This window comes from Patiria miniata, unplaced genomic scaffold (genome assembly GCF_015706575.1).
Source record: "Patiria miniata isolate m_02_andy unplaced genomic scaffold, ASM1570657v1 HiC_scaffold_11, whole genome shotgun sequence".
Lineage (NCBI taxonomy): Eukaryota > Metazoa > Echinodermata > Asteroidea > Valvatida > Asterinidae > Patiria > Patiria miniata.
Window position 1 is genome coordinate 5,384,571 of NW_024037049.1, and position 21,894 is coordinate 5,406,464.

At 39.3% G+C, this 21,894-nt stretch overlaps 1 protein-coding gene across 2 annotated transcripts; it reads left to right on the forward strand.

Moving 5' to 3' along the window:
• The first annotated feature begins 3,110 nt into the window (after nt 1–3,110).
• LOC119742869 (putative E3 ubiquitin-protein ligase UBR7) lies at nt 3,111–21,274 on the forward strand. 2 transcript variants are annotated; one of them, XM_038219101.1, is made up of 11 exons: nt 3,111–3,306; nt 9,793–9,926; nt 11,327–11,387; nt 12,326–12,421; nt 13,811–13,864; nt 14,646–14,757; nt 15,440–15,540; nt 16,186–16,632; nt 17,685–17,850; nt 18,772–18,833; nt 19,586–21,274. In XM_038219101.1, the coding sequence occupies exons 1-11, from the start codon at nt 3,145–3,147 to the stop codon at nt 19,682–19,684; spliced, it is 1,494 nt and encodes a 497-aa protein (XP_038075029.1). In that variant the 5' UTR covers nt 3,111–3,144; the 3' UTR covers nt 19,685–21,274. The 2 variants fall into 2 exon arrangements, with proteins under 2 accessions (XP_038075029.1, XP_038075037.1); XM_038219109.1 differs by having other exon boundaries at nt 12,329–12,421.
• Nucleotides 21,275–21,894: the final 620 nt, after the last annotated feature.

Here is a 21,894-nt window from a genome sequence, read left to right on the forward strand (position 1 = left end):
TGAGCGATCCCCATTTGCTATTTCCCATGCTAGCAGCATTGCTAATGTGGCGGAACCATTAACATAGGGCTAGATAGCTCCGTTGGTAGAGCACCGGTACGATATTCCGGAGGTTGCAGGTTCAAACCCTACACACTGAATTTGCTTGACATATACATTTACAATTTTTTCATAATTCACTGATACAGACAATTGGTAAGTGGAACCTAGAAGCTCATTTATAATGTGTTATATAGATATTTTGATATAATATTAATTAATTAAACATATTTATTTCCATTTAATCACTTCCACTCAAAATCAGAACTGATTATTGTTAAAGGGAAAATACAACATTTGCAAACATCAAAAAATAAAACTACCAAATCATTTTGAAATACCTTGCTGGACAGTTAGTGAATGACAGTGTAAAGCATCCTGTAAAATCATGGCACCTGGTATACTGTCATTTTCAAGAAAAGTGGTATTTTTGTATCAATTTCCAACGCTGATCGGCCGATCAGCGTTGGAAACAACTGGCTTTTTTTTCAAATACTGGCCCCAATTGACCATCGCACTTGTTTGCTATTGATTACAAACCTATGAACGGGTACGAGCCAGCTAGACTGGTTCCCTGAGCTTACAATTCCCCAATGTATGTAAACTGCTCTGTTTCTTCTTATATTGAGTCAGGGAACCAGACTACAGGAAAATGATCGTTTTTCTTGGTTTTTATAGCATTTTCGAACCCAAAACCTCAAAAAAGTCAGTGTAACTATATTTGCCATATATTTCTAACCCCCCAATTCCATCCATTTCTGAAAATTACAGCAAAAGCAAATGATGTATATTCCCTTTAATGACAAAGTTGTTATTATACTGTTAATTCTATTCCATTCTACAAACCTGTCACATATATATGTTAATATTTAGCCAATTTTAACTTTTTAAGTGAAATTAAGCTAAACTATACTATAAAATATTATAGTTTAAGAACCATTTTGAAACTTCTTTCAAACTGTTATACTACCGACAGCATTGAATCATGTACTATAATTGATTTTTTTGGATTTAACTTTAATATTTATTCCCAATTGTATTCATTAGGTCAGTGTTTTTCATATTATTTGGGAAATGGGGAGACCATTTAAAAAAATATTTGTGTGGTTTGTGAATCATGAAATTATGGATCGAGATTGTGTAAATTAACAACTCAAGACTTCGCTTGCAGGGGAAAAAATACATGTACATTGTAGGCATGGAAAAGTGCTGCTCAATTTACAAAAATAACACAATATATCGAGTATAATTTATTTTTAATAGCTTGGATGGACCCTCAAATCTCCAACTTCCAGTTAATTAAGACAAAATGCAAATTATTTTCTTAACTGAATGTTAGAGATGCATTTCAAAGCTTGGTTATGGCTTGTAAAAAGGAAGACATCAATAAAGAAATTCTTTCAAAGAAGCACCATAACGTGGATTGTATGTGTTGAATTAATCATTTGTGAATGAATAATACATTAAATGTAAATTATAAATCGTCATTTTATTAAAATATTAACTGCATATTAAAATATTAATTGCATCAGAATGTATATTGCACAAAGCTACACTGCTTTCGTGTAGTCAATTTTATCATGTGTTGGCATTGGAATTTCAAACCTTTCCCCCCTTAAAGGGAATATACAACATTTGCAAACATCGAAAAATAAAACTACCAAGTTTTTACGAAATACCTTACTAGGATGTTGTTAAATGACAGTCTAAAGCATCCTGTAAAATTATGGCACCTGGTGTGAAGTCATTTTCAAGAAAATGGTATTTTTGTAAACATTTCCAACGCTGGTCGGCCGACCAGCGTTGGAAAAACCTAACTATTTTTCAACTACTGCTTCAAATTTACCATTTTTTCAGTCCAAATTTTGTTTGCTATTGGTTACATGTTCATGAACGGATGCAGGCCAGCTAGACTGGTTCCCTTGCCTTACAATTTTCCATCATCTATAAATTGATCCATTTTATCTTTTGTGGAGTCAGGGAACCAGACTACTTGAACATTTTTGTTTTTCTTGGTTTTTCGAACACAAAACTTCAAAAATGTCAGTGTAACAATATTTGATCTATTAGGTACTAACCTCTCAAATAGTTCATTTCTAAAAATTACAGCAAAAGCCAATGATGTACATTCCCTTTAACATTGATTTGATAACACATTGTCAGTTGATGATAAACATTTCAGTCTTTTAATTTCCAACCGCATTGTATATACGCTTTATCATTTTTTGGTAACCTTTTGACTGTGTATGAATGATATTACAGGTTTCGACTTTAGCGGTAGCCCGCTAGCCAAATTAATGCTAGTCGAAACAGCGGCGGGCTTGTCAAACTTAAAGTAGCCCAGCTGGCGAGTCGACAATTATTGGGCTACGGCAAAGATGAAAGGACAGGAAGAAATAAATCATTAAAATCAGAAAGCAAACCTGTATCAATTTGAGTCTAATTTGATTAACTGTTATGGGCTAATATTTATTATTTTAGATCTGTTTAAAAAAACACTGACAAGATTGCCTCAGTCAGGATACACGTTTTACATGTATGCACATTGTTGTTTATGAGACATTCTGTAAAAGCAAAGCATGTGGGCTAGTAAAAATGCCAGCGGGCTAGTTAAGAGTCTGTTTCAGTAGCCCGGCTGGCTAGTGAACAAAAGTTCGAACCCTGTATTAAAATGAAGATTTTGACGAGTCAATTACAAAAGTATAGCCTATCATGGTTAAAATAAAAGGAACGAGTTTAAGAGTTTGATGAAACAATATGAAGGGTCAAAAGTCCAAACAAGACTGTGTCCGTAATTTTGGACACTTTACATTTTGTGATGTTATTTTTTTCGGCCGGCGGCCCTCCTTTCATTTACACAAAAGCAGCTCTTTTTTTGGACTAGCGGATTTCAAAAAAGTTTTCTTGCATAAAAACACCATGGCGTAACTAGGGGGCACGTTCGTGGGAAAAAAACCCGAAATTAATATTTCGCGGGCTTGCAAATTTTTGTTCGCCCGGGGGCGTGGGCGGGGCTTAGGCAACTTGGAAAAATAGGTCACAGGTCCTTTGAGGTCATTTGACCATGATGCACTGCGTTGTTGGCGCGCTGCCGACAAAAAAGTAATGGCGGAGAGCAGGAAAGAAATGGCTGACGAAGTACAGCAGGAAGACAACGAAGACACTGTGCTTTCCATGGTGGATGTCTTGCAAGAAAGCGAAGAGCTTGAAGAGGAAGCTACAGCGGTACTGGGTGACAGTGATGATAAATATTGCACATATCCATTGGTGGGTATAAATGAGTGAACTGAATCGCTTTATTTTACGAATTGGATTAAATCTAGCTTGAGTAACTCCAGCTGACATGCTCATATTCATTCACATTAGCGCTGGAGGAATAACCTGTTCGTTAGAATGTGGTAGCAAGAGACCCTAAAAAAATGGCCTCTCAAAAATTGTTCATTTTCACCTCTAATATCCCAACCCAGAGTTCATTTACATAAATTTAGAACCCCGCAAAATTGTTGTCAGCACAAAACACTAATTACATGTAAGTACAAAAACGTCCATCATGTCCATCCCAACCTAGCTCTACTGAGTGGAGCGTTGAATTACGGGTATTTTACGAATTGGATTAAATCTAGCTTGAGTAACTCCAGCTGATATGCTCATATTCATTCACATGTAGCGCTGGAGGAATAACCTGTTCGTTAGAATGTGGTAGCAAGAGACCCTAAAAAAACGCTCCACCGTTTTGCCATACTTTGGTAGCACCATCACAGTTAGCCCCACTAGTGTGGCCGTCGGTATGCTGCGCTGAACCTCTGGCCACACACCGTGGTACCGTGCGCTACTGAGGACGAAGTTTTCATAAAATCTGCGGTCCATTTCTTACATTCTCAGTTTCTTACTTTCTTATGGTTGTATTCTATGATATCTCACCTATCACTTCTGGGATGCTTAGGTCTAATGATGTTCCATTTTCCGAGATATTCTTCAATCTTTCTGGAGCCCATATGCACTCGTGAAACGTCTGGTGATGGCAGCCATTTTGAATGTGACAAGAGATGACCTCAAGCTGTGACGTCGCGTTTATGCAAATTACTTGTCGAGCGCGCGAGGGCGCGAGTTGCAAATGCGACGGCGGTTTCCTGTGCCGTAGATCCTGAATAGAGATCGGTGCACGTGGCCCCCTGACGATAAATGCATGGTAGATTTCCCGCGTGTTCAGGATGTGTCATTTCGACGAAATTTGCCGTCAATGAAGACCCATACGAACGTGTAGAAATTAGATTTTAACGTTAACTGGACAAGTACCCAGGGTCACTTGCGTGCCAAATTATTGGAGCTCTCCGAGCTACCCGTCTGCTTCATGTGACGCATATGATCGCGGACGCGGCGGCGTACTGGCCAATCACAAGACCACGTGATAAACGCTGCTAATAATTTGGAATCGAACTTATGATCCGGACATAAGGAGTGCCCGGAGAGTCAGTGCGATACCAAATTATCCGCAGCATTATCACGTGGTAAATCACATGCATCAGGAGGAGGTTGCAGGACGTCGAGATCTTGCCAGATTTTACCTCGGATTTCGTTTAAATGCAAGATTTGGCGTAAAAGTAGCCCAGGTGGACTCCTTTTCCTCCCTACGTTACGGAGGGAGTCCAGGGTATGAAGTGCTCAAAACCGGGCGAAAAAATTTATGACCAATATTTTCAATATTTTTACCTTGTTGGAGAAGCTAATTTTTACGTCTTAGTATTCTATGTGTCCTTATCTATTGATCTATTTTGTCTGCAGAAAATCAACCCAGCTATAGTATGACTGCTAAGTAGTATGAATGCACAAAATCGTTAAATTCGGTACCTTCAGAGTTCAGAGGTCTAGATATCCAAAAATCATGGTAATTCGGCAAAATATTCGGACGGTTTTGAAAAAGCATGGTGTCTCTGATATTTACCAGACTGTTTCCCGGCCACCCTAATAATAGTCAAAAGGCCAATGGGGTCAGGGAACCAGACAAGAGCTATAGTCATCTACTGAGCGTGCATCAACTTTGGCAAAGCGCACCGCGGCTGTTGCCTGTCATTCCAAAATCTTTGGGCGTTTTCGAATCCCTGTTCCTGACAACACTCGGGTTAACCCGACACGAGAACAGCGGTCTCGAACGTGACGAACAGACCCGAGAGGGCGTTCGCGGATCGATTTTTTCACTCCCCGGTTGATGGAGGGTTCGGCGAGGTGCAGCTTGAAAAAAATCGCGGACTGTGCAGATTCGTAATTTTTTTTTTTTTTTTTTTTGGCTAATACCCTAATGATTGGAATAAGAATACCATTATAGTGCAGGTCTGCAATTTCATCCCTGCATGTCCAGTTTTGCAACAGTCGTCCTCGTTCATTTGGAATAGGCCTGAGTACAAATTCAGACGATTGTCGGCCATTTTGCATTGCTTTATATCGATGCGACACGCACTCGCGCGTTCGTAACTACCAGCTCGAGAACACGTTCTCGTGTTACACGTGTGTTGTCAAGAACGGGGATTCGAAAACGCCCAAAGGCGCTCTGTGAAGTACCCGGATGCGGTCCTACTAAAGCGCGTCAACAAGCGTCAACAAGCGTCAACAAGATTCAACGGTCGTCAACGAGCATCAACAAATTTTGTACATGCTTTCGAACATTAAAAGTAGCTTTATATGGTAGAAAATGCAATAAAGAACATCTTCTGCATATCAATTAAAGTTCAAATTATTCAAAAACTTGGTTTTGTTAATGCGAAATGTACGACGAATTTGTCGATTAGTGTTGGCCGCCATCTTGTTTGGATGGCGCTGTACACTTCGCACATGCGTAGTATGGCTCTGTACACGTCAGGCATGCGTAGTAGGGCTAAGCTTCACGTAAACAAGATGGCGGCCAACTTTAATCGACAAATTCTTCGTACATTTTGCGTTAAAAAAAACAAGTGTTTTGAAATAATTTTAACTTTAATTGATATGCAGAAAATGTTCTTTGTCGCTTTTTCTACCATATCAAGCTACTTTTGATGTTCAAAAGCATGTACAAAATTTGTTGATGTTCGTTGACGACCGTTGAGTCTTGTTGACGCTTGTTGACGCTTGTTGACGCGCTTTAGTAGGACCCCCCGGATGCAATACGTGGCTGCGGATGAAGAGTGCACACAAGAGGGGGCGCTTCACTGCAGAGGGCTCAAAGATTTAAATTAAATTAAAAAGGCAATCTTCCACGGTGTCTTAGTCCTCAAAATGGCCTACAAATAACTAGATATGCACCTGAGGTACTGTATAAGTAGACATCGATGATTAAGATGGTTGTACTGAAGTTTACTTACGATCCGGATGAAAAGTGAAATTTTCCGTTCAATTTCGAGAGCTCCCCTCGCGATCGTGAACACGTTAAATTTCCAACTCAAGTTAATGTTTGAACGATGGGATGTGGTCTTCATGCCCAGCGTACATTCAATGGTCCCCGTATCCCGAGTGCGATTCCGTTACCGAGCGCAATGCATCGATTATGATAATGAGAAGACTGGATCACGTTTGTAAACACAAGTGCATTTCGAACGGTAAAAGGGAGTCGGGAACTAGCTTGAACTGGTTTCCTGCCCTTGTGTTTAAAAGTGAGATCCAGTCTACTCATTATCATAATCGATGCATCGCGCTCAGTAACAGAATCGCACTCGGGATACAGGGACCATCGAATGAACGCTGGGCATGGAGACCACCCAACACGAGTTGAAAATTTAACGTGTTCACGATTGCGAGGGGAGCTCTCGGAATTGAACGAGAAATTTCACTTTTCATCCGGATCGTAAGTAAACTTCAGTACAACCATCTTAATCATCGATGTCTACTTGTACCTCAGGTGGCGTATCTAGTAATTTGGGCGCACTGCTCGCTGCGACGCGAAAAATAATTTAGTGGGACCATTAGAGGAAATCTTATTTTTATTTTTCCGAACAAATAACAAGGACCTACTTTATAAATACAAGGAATTCCTCAGCAAAAAGTGTAAAGCAAATTTACACCTTACTTTTGAACATTTAGTTCTAGTGCTTAATTGTTTTTTTCAATAAAAAAAACAAAAAATAACAAAAACAGGTCAAATTGAATTCATCATAAAAGAATATTCTTTATATATTGTTTTTATAATTTAGTAAAAAAAAAAGTGCATTCATTAGTCATTACACTTTTGACCTGTTGTGCCAGTACATTGACAAAATTGAACAGTTGCTCTTCATGCTCTAGCTTACACCTGCTACTAAAATCAGGAGAAAAAAAAATAAGTAAAAAGGCTAGGCATGGACAAGATCCTTGCTGATCTTGTTGGTGAACTGGGATGTCAATTAAGTTCACCTCAAAGACAATCCAGAGGTCATCTTATGGGCAAAAAGGATGTTGAAGCCATCCTCCCCACAGGATCTAGGATGTGACATGAAACAGCCATCAATCTGTCCAAGTGACAACCATAATCATACGCGTTACATGAAGCAGACAGGTAGCTCGGAGGGCTCCAATAATTTGGCACGCAAGTGACCCTGGGAACTTGTCCAGTTAACGTTAAAATCTCATTTCTACACGTTCGTATGGGTCTTCATTTTTGGCAAATTTCTTCGAAATGACACATCCTAAACGCGCGGATAGGCACACAAAGATTTCTAGGTAAGTACTCAACCTGCATACGAAATGATATACCGCGGATCGATTTCACTAGGTTCGAAATGATACCGGAGCGTGGCACTGTATACAATGCCACGTTCACGGGTCTAGTCTGGGACTAGTCCCATAAAGTCTCATAAATGTGACTGAAATACTGGACTACATGTACCTCCGTATTTAAAGTCACACATTGTACATATGGTCTGTGCATGGGCAGTCCCGTTGCTAGGGGAGCCGAAAATCAATTTAAGATCGAAAATATTTTGTAAAATTTTGATTTTTTTTTTTGCTTTTAGTGAAATATAAAATGAGTTTCTTATTAAATTAATAAATCATTAAAACCAATACTACTGGCAATTAATATATTAACAAGCTAATTTTATACACTAAAGCACACACTTAAGCTTTTGCTTCCAATTTATTTAGGCCCTTGGGCTCTTGGTCAGTTTTTTTGTGTGCAAAATGCTGCTGTTTATAAATTAGCTGGAAGTAATTAATTTGCATATTCTCACATAGTATAATGCCAAAATGAACAACGGTGGGATTTTGAAGTGTTATCTGTAAAAACTGGAATTTTTGGATGATTTTTTCTCTCAAAATTGCATGTACATCCTTCATAGATTGTACAAGGTACTTTAAAACCTACAAATTGCTATAATTTTGAATATGTAGTGTCACAAAAGTCGTAATTTATTACTTTTCACAAAAATCCACTATTTTTTCCAAAAAATAGTCGATATATGGCACTTTTTATTTAATCATAAGTCGAAAACGGCTAATTAAGTTATACATTTTTGAAAAGCACTCAATGAGATCTATCCAACTGAAACGGTTTCAAGACCCTTTTACCATTGCTGAAAATTGGTTGTCAGGCCTAATCATACAATATAATCCACGAGATCGATGAAGACATTGAACATCAACATTTATATACATACCTTAAGTTGCGGCAAACTTCTTTTTTTTTGCGGCAATCGTTTTGTTTTGTCGGCTGAACCCATGGCTGAACTCGCTAACGTAGTGATCACGCGAATAGAATGACGTCATCGCACTGAAGAATGATGTCATCGTCGCTTGATCATGCAGCTGTTGTACAATCTAGCGACGTCGCTAGATTTAGGGCTGGTCCCTGACCTGTTAAAGGCCTTGTTTATTGACTTGGCGGGGCTCGACATGCCTGAGTTTAGCTCCATAAATGTGGCCAATTTACTGGACTACCTCCGCAAATAAAGGCCACACTTAGAACATGTACCCGAAAATATAGAACTTTGTCAATTTTTCATTTTTGCATTTAGACTTTGTTTGTAGTTTATTTACGCTTTAGAAGCACATTCATCCTCTTTTTGTGATAGAAAGGGAGTCAGGCCTTTCTCAGACGTCTATTATTCGTGTTATTTCCAGGTTCGTTTGCACACCTTTGCGTATCTAAATTCCAACATGGAAAAGATCATGCATGTGCTGGATCGTTTCTGCCGTCAGTCACATAGACTTGAGTCAAGGCGCACGTGGCAAAAGACCACGTGAAAAAAGACCATGCGAGTGCAGTGGCGGCGCACGGAGCCAACGAGCTCCGGCACTCGTGTGGTCTTTTTACTTGACAAAAATACCTTTGAAAGCACCTGCTGGCTTCTCCACATGTCAAAGATGAACTATTGGGGCTCCAATGGTACTCACAATTTTTTTGGGTTGCAAATCTGTGAAATGCAACCAGTTTGGCATGAACATGTCAGAGCACAATTTTTTTCTCGTTCAAATAGTGCTAGCTGCTGAATATTGGGCACCGCATTGTCTATGGACATACATACGAGCATGTACCCGAAGATAGGGGTTCACAGTAATAATATATCACTTTGATGATGAAAAGTATCAAGAATGTCATGGAAAGTGGGCAGGGATTATATTTTTGAGTGAAATTTTAGGGTAAAATGACAATGATGACAAGACCTGATAACACGTAATACCTCAATAAATAATGCACAATTTTGAGTCTCAAAATTTCCACCAGACAGTAGGCCTACAATGAAACTAGAAATTTGGAATGCCGAAATTGATTTTCCTGTGTGAACCCCAAATTTGGCACAATTCTGTTGACAGGGCTACCGAGGCAGACAAGCTTTGTATGCTTGTGCAACGTGTACATCAGCATCTACTGAGTCAGCAGGGGTTTGCCTGGCCTGCAGCTATGAATGCCATGAGGGACATCAGCTCTATGAACTCTACACAAAAAGGTACCACATGTAAAGGGATTGGATTGTATTGCTGTTTAGATGTGTTGTTTAGTTCCCAAGTATGATGAGAGGTGAAGTGTTGGAGTTGAGCCGTTAGCACTACAGCTATGGACTCTGTGTATGGACAGTAGATGATGCTTTGTGACCACTTCGAGAGCCACAGTCGGAGGGATGCACTGTGTGCGTGTATTAATATGTGTATGGCGCCAAGTGTGTGGAGTTATTTTATTCTGAATGCACAAAAACCCATAGCATCTCCTCGTGAGTGTCAGGCACCATCAGGCATGTGTTTGAATGTCCCTCCCAGTGGTCTCCCCCCAGCTCGCCCTTTGTAACCATTGAGGGGTTGCTTCTGCACGGAGCCCATATTGAGTAAATGCATGCAATAAATGAGTTGGAATAATGAGAGTTTGGACATAGCCTGACACAACTATGCAAGAAATGCTCTAATATATGTAAATGGACTGGAACCCAGACTCACATCCATGTCCTTTTGCAAAATGCAAATACATTCTTGAACAATATCAACATACTTTTTGTGTTCCAACTACATGGGCTCCTATCCAAAATCAGAAGCCAGTAGGGCTGTCCCGATTAAATATCATATTAAAAAAAATTGAATATTCAGTCAAACGCAGTTTTGAATAATTGAATACTAAATTTTTCAAAAGTGGACAGCCCTAGAAGCCAGAAGAATGAAGGCAGACCAAATTGAACTCAGATTTATTTCATACTGTATCACAATGTCTTTAGTACATTGTACACGTACTTTAAATGCCAAAAAAAATAATAGTTCTGCTTCCGGTTTCCCTACCTACCCCTATTCTGAACGCCCTACCCAATTTTTTTTTAATGGAAAAATGAGGAAAAAACACCCAAAACCATCACTTTATACCTTTAACCCTTGACTACACGCAGATGCCTCCATATGATCGTACACACAAAAAAATTGGCCAAAAAAAAAAATTCCCTACCTACCTACCCTATTTTTGAATGCCATGTAATCGGAAGCAGAACTTTTTTTTTTTTGGCCTTATTCAGCAGCTACCCGTAGAGGCCATTTTTGAGGTGGAACCTCGCTCTTGGGCATGTCGCACGCATTGCTGAAGTTGAAGCGTGTACGTTTTGCGTATGGTTACACTTCTACTCCGTTTCATTTGATTGTGTTCATCAACATGTACACAGCCAAGCATGGCTATTGCACCCATGAGTTATTTTATTGCACTGTTGTATGTTTGAGAAAATGAGTGAAAAATATTCTGATTTACTCATTATTTTGCTTGAGAAACACTTTCATGGGAAGTGTATTGCGTGTTTGCAATGTGTGAAACTTAAAATAGCTTGTGTTTTGTGGATTTGGAGGTGTTAAATTATTTTCTTTTATTTTTTGGTTCAAACAGAAACTTCAGATGTGACTGTGGAAACAGCAAGTTTGGATCGATGCAATGTAAACTGATTGAGGTAAAGTGCAGATTCTATTCAGTTAATACTAGGTGAATAGGATTCAGCCCACCTGTTATGGATGGGTCCTTATGCCACTGACCCTTATAACAAGACAAACCTAGTAGTTGTCCCAGACCAATTTGGTCTAAGGAGTCTTGGTAGTCCTGTGAGTCAAGTTGAGGGGTATAATGCAAGTCTATTCCACAAGTGACAGTCAGTCATCAGTCAGTCAGTGAGATAGGTGCAAAGAAGACTGGGACCAGCAAAGTCAAATTTACGGGCTAAAATGAGACATACGCAAGTCAAATTCACAAGTGACAGCCAATCAGTGAGTCAGTCATTGAGAAAGTCAGGTACAGTGAGTATTATATAGAGATAAAGTATATGTTGGACTGAGCACTTTCTGAGTCATTCACTGTCTCCCTCAACATATTTGCTAGAAAGCTTCCTGATGAAAAAAAACCCTGCAGGAATTTTCAATGAGCAGCAAGTTCCTTGTTCAGTTAAAGTGGCAGGATAGCGGGAAATGTGCCAAGTGGTTTCCTGTACAAATGTGAATTTTTAATTCTTTAGAGTTAAAGTGAAGATAAACTCTTTCACATGAAAGTGGTTTTACCGGTTGAGTTATATAGTCAACTACTTTAATACAAAAACTGCTGGACCTTCTCAAACTGTTCATAACATCCAAATTAAGTGCTAGGTTGATAAAAATGTTGTCATAAACTGAGACTTGCTCTGTCCTATGTCCTTCTTAAATGAAGTATCCCCTAGGAATGTGCATGGCTTGGTCCAGACGGAGAAAAATCAGAGTTTAGTCTTAACGAGTTTATATTAACGAAAATTGACTGTACTAGGTCACATATATTCTCAGAATGTTTGATATTATGACTGTTGCTAAACAGAGCCAGCACTGATGGCAACATTACCACTATTCTTCTATTGTTTGGCTTTGTCAGCAGAAAGATGCCACCAACCCGGACAACAAGTACAACCAGAATTTCCGTGGTGTATACTGCATCTGTAACCGTCCATACCCGGATCCAGAGGATGAGGTTGGTTTAGTTTGCTGAAACCGTTCCCCTTGAATGGGATGTACGCTCATACAGTAGAGAGTCGTTGTAACCAATTATGGGATTTACAAAAACTTAATTAAGTTTAAAAACTTTGCATAGTGTAAGTTTCACATACCGGTTCTTTTCAGAACCACACTTCTTCTCAAAAGAGATTTTTCACATTGTGTCACCGCAAACCTGCACTAGTTTACAGAAGATTGTTCGCTATAGAGCAGTCTTTCATTACGGTGATTGTAGCCACCAATGCTAGGTAGTATTTGTACATGAAATTGGGAAGCCAAAAAGGAATTTTTATTCTAGCCAAATGTTCAGTATGGACTCTGCGTGAGTAGTAGATGGCTCCTTGTGACCACTTGTCACTTCTCCGTTTGTTGGACACTGCACGTGTGCACATGTTTGAATGCATTTGGAACTCAAACGTTAGCGTTTTTTGAATATCCAAAATAGTGCTGCAACTGATCCTCAAAGTTTGGTTTGGTTCGGTTGCGGTTCGATTTCTTTTCTCCTAACTTCGGTTCGGTTCGGCTTCCGAAGTGCATACATAATGTGCATGTATATGTCCATGGTACAATGTATTGGGCTACAATGAAAAGCACATAGGCCGTTCCCCGACTTTTGTGTTCGGTTCGGAAGGCCAAGTTTGGCTATTTTTAGTTCAGTTCGGTGGTTCGGCTGCAGCACTAATCCAAAATCTGTAACCTCTTGGGGTAAGGGCCAGAGTTGCGGCAGCAGTGCGTTCTGATTGTCCTGCCTGACTCTGTTTTGTAAATTTTTGACGGGGTTTTTGATCACTGAGTCTTGACTGAATGCTTCATTGAGCATTAGTAATTACAAAACTACGCGTGCAACTCAAATTCATGAATGCACGATTTGCTCAAGAGCTTGGCTCCATCTCAAAAATGACTTGTAAGTTTGTTCAACCATGATACCTGTGACATCATTGTCAATAGGCAACTGCCGGCAACCCAAACAATTCAGTATCTTTTGCATGTTAAACAGTATAATTTTAAATTCAATTTTGAAGATATACATGCAGTGCAGAGGCGAACTGATTGCTGGAAGTTGGCATCACGTAACCACAACATTCAGTTGTGCAAACAAATGCGACATGGTCTATAGCAGTGCTTGTTATAGTGGCATTGGACTATATTGGCCCTTTGGTAGTAGATGTGCAAGTTCCACTGGTATTGTGAGGACACATTTGCCCCATGTTTTTGTTGGCCCTGCCTCCTCCAGTGATTCGCCTTCTGTCTAGGTTGAAGTGAGACCACATTGTGACATCCAGACAGCTTTTTGACACATTATTTCCCAAGCCTGAAGGCTGTGAAAGACATACTTTGAAATGATTATGTGACTTTTTTTGCACAGATTGAAGATGAGATGATCCAGTGCGTGGTGTGCGAAGACTGGTTCCATGGCAGGGTAGGTTTTCTTACAAAGTGTTCCTGAAAAAAAAATGAACACCCCTCCCCCTCAAATGAAAAACAAACCTGCAGGTGTATATGATCAGGGGGAAGGATTGGGTATGCGTCATAATAAGCAACACTGTCGCCTAACTTGGGATTTGAATTATATATTGGGTCTGCCTTTATCAATACAACATTATACATGTAGAGCACATGTAAACCCTGTGTTTTTTTAGAGAGCCAGCCCAAAAAAAGGTAGGACTCAAAACCCAGGATCTGTCACGTTCAAGTCCTTTTTTTTTATCATGATTCCAAAACTCTCCATTTCCATTTTACAGGGTGGTCCAAAAAAAGTTTACCCATTTTCAGACGCACATTGGAGAGACATGTTGAAATTGTTTTGAGATATTCCTAAACTACAAGATCTTGGTGGTATTTGGTGCACACGACGTTGAAAATAAAGCCTCAATTAAGAAATGGCGGCCATTTACATAAAATTGGTCAAAAACCAGTTTGTCCACACGCAAGTCTATGAGACATCAAAACAATAGCACTGCGTGCACAAAGAACTGCAATAAAGATGACCATATCTCTTACACGCATGTGAACAAGCAAACTGGTACACATATGTTCACCAAACAATGTGTGATTATTTAGGGTCTCCAAAAGCAAAAATAGTTTCTTTGTTTAAGTTTATATTTAATCATTCAAGAATTGTCAAACTTCATGTTGTTGAGCTTCAGAGATTGATACGAAGACACTGTGATAACTGACCATAACTTGTTTTGTGTTATTAGCACCTAGGAGATGTCCGTGTACCAGAAAGTAATGATTATCAAGAGATGGTGTGTGCCCAGTGTATGCAGGGAGCCTGTGACTTCCTGTGGTACTACGCTATCACTAGTAAAGGTAATACACTACAGACATCACTTTTGAGTTAGTACAAGGCTTTCAGCAAGGTATTGCATATTTACATCACTAGCAAAGGTAGTATACAAATACAACATGGTTGAGGGGGAAGTTGTGCGAAACTGCTGGTCCTGAGGTGTTGGCTGATTTGACTGCCTCCGAACATCAATGCCGATAGAGGGAGGTATTCATTTCAGCTAACACTGAGGGAAAAAATCTATTCCATGGAATGCGTTTAATTGTTTGCCATGAAGGTTTGGCACCACCAGCAACGTCACTTGAAATAGTAACTGTTTGCATGGTTGGGAGTCTAGGAGCTAATCTTGGGGTACTACTTCCCTTGTACTACAGGCCAATTGCGTTGCATACGGGGAGCTACTCTTACTTCCAGACATGTTGGAACATAAACTAATAAAAGAAGCATGTATGGCTCAAAAATATGCAGGAGGTGTAATAATAGAAGATAACCAGCAAAGATAGTCCATTGTTGCTAACAAATCCATCACAATATCAGTAGCAATGGTACAAAATGTAATTCCATCCCATTGGCAAAGGTATTACATCATCAGTCTACATACTGGTGAAGTTGTTATGACACTATAATAAGTTAATACATCAACAGTAGCAAAGGTGCAAAAGTGCACTATTGATTCATTGTTCTCTACATTTTGCTCATTTTCAGAGGTTAAGATAGAAAAAGACGAATCCTGTTTGGATGTAGAGGTGGAGAATGTGGCCAAGAATCAACCTGTGTCTGACAGCGGCAATAAGGAGCACGCAGAAGTAAGCATAGTTCAAATGTGATGAGTTCTGTGAATTGTCAGAAGAAAAGGAACGTGATGGATGAATTAGAAATCCTGAATACTGCTTCTCTGCGAACATCTTTTTTTTTTAAATAGGAAACAAACAGCCACCATGTGCCGTTTTATGGATTTGGCCTTGAACAAAGATAGCAACCTTAAAATGGTTTGAAAAAAAAGTTGGAAATTTTACAGCTTTTAGACATTTATGAATGGGGAATAAGAGTGTATTGGAGCAGTTATAAACCTTTGGTATATAACTGGTTGCTGATGAAGGTCCGTACCTTAAGCTCAGCTATCAGCGGCAAACAAACCCTTTTGGCTAGGGCAATTATCGGCGACCAGGCCCCTAAACAAAACGTAAACCAAAGATTGTCACTTCTCAATCACAGATTTATTTGCATATTTTTGGACAAAACTAATATATTTTAAGTTTGTACTGTATAATGCAAGGTGTGCAACTACCATCTTTAATTTGCCAATGAAATGTGCTATTGATTAACAAACTTAGAACATTACTCATTTATAGTGATGGAAAACCTGACGCATATAACTGTGACTTTCCTACATTTTTTCTCTCACACTACTTAAATCTTATTTCCATTCTATTAAATTGTATCTCTGCCAGGGTCCTGCAACTAGTGATACCGAACCTTATGTTACAAGTGACCAAAAACCAGCCGCATTGCAACCAGCTCCAGACCACCCATCGACAGATAATGCCACGTCAACTGATACAAAGAATACCGTCCCACTTAACGAGGTCCCGCCAACCACTGAGAATGTCAACCCAGAACAGTCTGAATCAATGACAGTGCATCAGGACGGTAAAGACTTTGACGCAATGCAAACCCAGGCCATTGCTGCTGCTGCTACTGTGTCAGGTGGTGAGGCTTCCACCAGCGCAAGCACAGTCGCCGCAACAAGTCATAACGGGCAGAGGCAACAGGAGCATGTCGCTGGTGATGTCTGTAGGCTGAGGGAACTTAAAGCCAGGGAGGTTGAAAAGAAAAGCCATGCTACCTTCTGGCCCAGTGGTTGGAGAAGCAAGCTGTGTACATGTCAGGATTGTAAGGTAAGATGTAGTAGGTTCAAGGTTGCAGACCAGTAAATAAACTGCCATAGATCCCATCGATAAATACGCCCACTACTGAAATTCAGTGGAAAAACTCACAATTCTCCAAGGTGTTTGACACATACATTAAATTAAAGCTTATTCCATCATCGTTCATTTTCTGTTCAGTTTTCGGGGTTAACCAATGACTTTTGGGAGAAAATTCCATCTGAAGATAATCGCCCCTAAAAGTAGTCCTGTAGCCCATCGCCATTTTGAAAAGTGATACCTGCGCTCCATTGCAAAATACAGCAATTTTAGGGTCCAATTTCACCTGAATTTCACAGAAATACAAGCTTGCAGTCCTGTCTACAGCTTCAACCCTTCTTTTGTACAAACCCTCAAATTCATGGCCCACAAAATTGTTTTATTCGAGGGCGTGTAAGTCATGATTTTGCCGACGTAGGCAATTTCGGGCCTATTTACTGGTCTGCACGCTCAAAGGGATCAAAGCACACATGTAGCTGTATCAAGTTACACCAATAGTCACAGCCAGTCAAGCCTGCTTTATGAAGGCTGGGTGCTTTCACTTGTTAAATTTGATTGGTTTTGACTGAAAGGACAACTTGGCACAGAATGTATGTTTGCATAGTAGGGTTGTGATAATTGCCCACTGTTGTTGCATGGTTAAGCTCGGCACCCGATTCACGAAGCGCTGCGATGCGTCGCAACTCGAGTTACGACGTGTAACACGTCGCAACTCGCGACGCGTCGTATCTTCCATTTCACGAAAGTTGCGATGTGTTGAACGCGTCGTAAGTTCCTTGACAACTGCTCTCTGTGAGCCACAGTTACTTTAACACTTCAAATCCCTTCACCTAAAATTGACCTGCATGGTTTTAATGGGTTTTACGTCATATTGCTCTCAATAGTGACTACCCACTGAGATGATTAATAAAGTGTATTTTGCTTTTTGCACTTTATATGGCCTATTACCCACCAGTGTAACAAAGAATCCTGAACCCCCCGTAGCCAAACCATGCTATAATGAACCCTGCTGATGTTGATTGTAGATGCTGTATGAGAGCAGACAAGTTAGCTTCCTGATGGATGAGGCTGATACTGTGTTAGCCTATGAGCTACGAGGCAAGGTGAAGCATGCTGGGACATCACAGTACCAGATGGGTATGGAGGCACTGACTACATTGAATCGTGTGCAACAAGTGGAAGTCATTCATGGTCAGTACTCAGTCAATCTTAGTCATTATCCTAGCTGCTTTGTCAGAGTCCTACGTTGTTGTGTAAGGATAAATATGTCATATCGTCGCGTCTATGCAACAAGGTCGTATCTCCTAAAATGGGCCGTATGTGAAACGCGAGTTTCAGAATGTCAAAAGGTCGTATCTCACTGAAAATAATCCGGATGTACACACAAACTCAATGGACGTTGAGATACGACCTTGTTGCACAGAGCGTATTCGCGCGAGATACCTCTTTGTTGCAGAATGGAGTTACGACCTTGTTGCACTGACGCAACGATATCTCAGTTTTTAGTCGTTTTGAGAGACGTTAACATAAAGGTTCCTGATTGTTTTATAAGTCCAGTACAGTATATCTAGATAAAAATACGTTCCAAGCAAAATCAAGTTTAAATGTAATGAACATACAATGTTTTTGCTCTGAGGGACCACAAAGTTGTTTTTCGTCACAATGTCAGATCTTGCCTAGATATGAAGTTATTGCATAAACATATTCCAATCATCCCATTTTATAGTTGCACGCAAAATCTGTGGTAATTTTGTGGAGGATTAATTGAGTAATTTAAAAATGATGTTTTTGCACTAATATGGCGCTTTTGCATTGCGACGCCTGACATACATAAATGTTAATTGCCTAAACCCAAATACAACTTTAGGAAATTTATTGACTGCACAATTATCACGAATTTTTTTTCAAACAAATGTCAGCATCCACACCTGTGAAACATTTCCCAATTACACACAAATTTAACTTTTGACAAATTGGGGGCTTGTACTTGACATGACAACTAGTAACCGTGCTTATAATTAAAAAAATTTCTTCAGTGTACCCTCCCAATTCCAATTCAGTCAGTTTTTTCCTTTTTTTTCTAACAGAAAGTTTGAATGTATTTTTTTGCAGAGTACAATGATCTGAAGGCATCACTGAGGGACTATCTGCAGAGTTTTGCCAACCAGGGCAAGGTAACTAACTCATCAGTTTATCTGCTCATGTTCAACAATGAAAATGAAATGAAAATTTTCGCATAAACTTTAATTTCCGGCTATTTTGGAATAGAGTTTCGTGTCACAAATAACTTTATTTTGAACAGTGAACTGCACATGTTTTCATTGAGGTATGCAAATGACTACACCACGTTCCCTGTCTATCCATGTAGTGGAAAGGCTAGGCTTGTCCTAAACGCCGTGCTACTGCTCAATTAAGATGACGTTTTTAAATCGGCACAGCGATAGAATGGCATTTAAAACCATTTGGCTGGCAAATGGAGTTCGGCACTGTCCTGTGGCTCGAAAGGGTCAGCCGTGCTATCATTGTTCCAAATGGCACGCCAATGCCTTGCCAATCTCAAATCAACTCCAAGTTGGGGCGAACACTTTAGGAATGCGCATGCTCACAATGACCTCTCTCGCTTCAGTATACGTGGAGTGAATGCGGCGTGAATACATGGTGTCATTGAAAGTGTATTGAACGGCTTGAAAATTATTTTAGTAATGGCAGGCTACTCCGAATGCATTTAGTTTGACAGATTAAGCTCGGCGTTTAGAGTAACTTCCGCCCTATAGCCGAGTTGCTGAGTTCAATTCAGTGGAGTTCGACACAGCAGTAGCACGGAGTTTAGAACGGGCCTCAGAATTGTTAACCAAAATACCTGTGGTATATTCAAACATTAGTTATGTAGGTGAAACTTCCCTTTGTTTTGTTTATTGTGATTCAGGTGGTGAAGAGACAAGACATTGATGAGTTCTTCAGTGACATGCAGTCTCGTAAGAGACAACGTGTTGGGGTTGGCAACCCTCAATACTTCTGCAGATGACAAGCTTTCTGACAGCACGCTTTGAAATATAACCAAAAGTTACGCGCAGGCCTGTTATTTATGCAGAATGTAGCAGTTGAAGAAATACAGTCTAAATCCAATACAGTATTGTAAGAAGTTTGAAGCATGACAGAATGTTGATTTTCTTTTGGAATTCCATAGTTCCAAACAGTTTTAGGAACAATTTGGTTGTGGTAACAATGCCAGACACAATTTTGAACAAAGTTGCTCTGTAAATATTGGGAATGGATCGTAACAGATTGAGAATGTTGAAAGCAGACAGTAATGCTGTGACTACATAATGTGATTGTATGTGGATAGTAAAATTTAAAAATTTGATTATTGAGCCAGTATTTTTGATTTCCATCCAGCTAGAGGATTTTCTGATGTTTTTGAATGCCACTTGCTGTACCAAGAAAGTTACAGGGATTTGAGGCAATATATGCATCTAACATGCACACAGTTGATTTAGAAAGCTGCTAGGTTAACCTCAAATAATGTCATTCGTTTCAAGTCTGTGGGTACTCGGAATTTAGACTATGGTCTTACTCATGGATAGCAACATAACCTTAAAACATTGCAATGGTTCTATAGACCTCTCTCATAGGACGCCATCTTCGTAGGAAGATTACAAATGCGTGTTCGATGCCATCAGGTGTGTGTGCGTGCAGTTTGCAAAATGTTCTAAACACGCGCGCATGTTGCTTGAAATTTCTTCGAAATCCGGCATAGCCGATGCGCATCACAACAACTTGACAAAATGCTGATGCACATGGCAATTGGTAAGAAGTGACGTCATTTGAGAGAAACCTATACAAGTGCATGGATTGTGCTCTTACCAGTTTGCACTTTGGCTGTCAATTATCATAGTACATGCATTTGGTAACACAAGATTCACATGTCAATTATTTTTCTTTGAAAAAGTCATACTGTACCCTTTAAATTGAAATTTGAAGACTCGTATTTGTTGAATTATTTTGTCTCCTTAAAACACACATAGCATTTCATCCTAGCTGTTCATGAGCGCCACAGACGTAATAGGGTAACATTTCTTATGCACTAGAGAACGTGAAAAATCTATTTATGCTAGTGTGGAACTATTTTAAGATCTCCAATTTTAAGATCTCCCATTTACACACCAAATGTGGTCACTATACTTGAAAAACATTTTTATCAGCAAATCTTTGGGTGTGACTAGAAGGTTTCTAATTGTCTGTTCATCTTTAAAGAAACACACGAAATAAAGGACAGTAATTAGCATGTTGTCACTTCGATATTTTTTTTTTATTAAACTGAAAGCATTTTCAATACGTCCCATTCTACAACATGTGAACATGTACAAACTGAAATACTACCGACACCAACATAAATCGAATTATGATTTCAGCTGACAACAATTTCTGGCATAATTGTTACCTAAACTCAAACATGAACAAATCAATGTTAACAAAAAAGAGAGATGATTTTAACATTGAAAGACTTAAAAAAAAAATAGCCATTGTTTATCATTAAATGATTGTGTATGTAATTAAAATGCAAGTTGTATATCATGACAAAGTCAGCAAATAAAGTATATCAATTAAAAATATACACAGAAACTCTTGGGTTTTCTTTCGGGTAGATATGTACATTGACAGTTGCTTTTATATTATATATACATGGAATTACTTTATTCCTATACAATAGATATTTGATTTCTCAGTCTTAAAACTTCTTGGGTATGACAACTTGATCAATTACAGCTGTCTGTGTAGATCATTGAGAAATTAAATTTTTGCAGCCAATGGGCTCCGTGCACAAGTACCCCCTCAACGGTAAGAAGGGAGAGTTGGGGGATACCACTGGGAGGGACATTTGAATGCATTGCCGCTCATTTAGAATAAAACAAGTCACGTGGGCTCTTGAAGGTGGTAAAAATAAGCTAAAACACCATTTTGAACTAACAACTCGCCCATTAACGGAAATACTTGTAAAAGACAAAGCCATTACAAAATGAAAATTTATATGATAAATTGGCGGCAATACTTGTAAAAGACAAAGCCATTACAAAATTAAAATTTATATGATAAATTGGCGGCAAATATGTGGACCTTTGGATCTTTAATAACATCCATATCACCAACTTTAAGAAGTGTTATTTTTTTCTCAGTAGTAGGCAGTCTCACAAGGAAATTTGAAAATGCAACTGTACTTGAAAAAGCTGGCTGCAT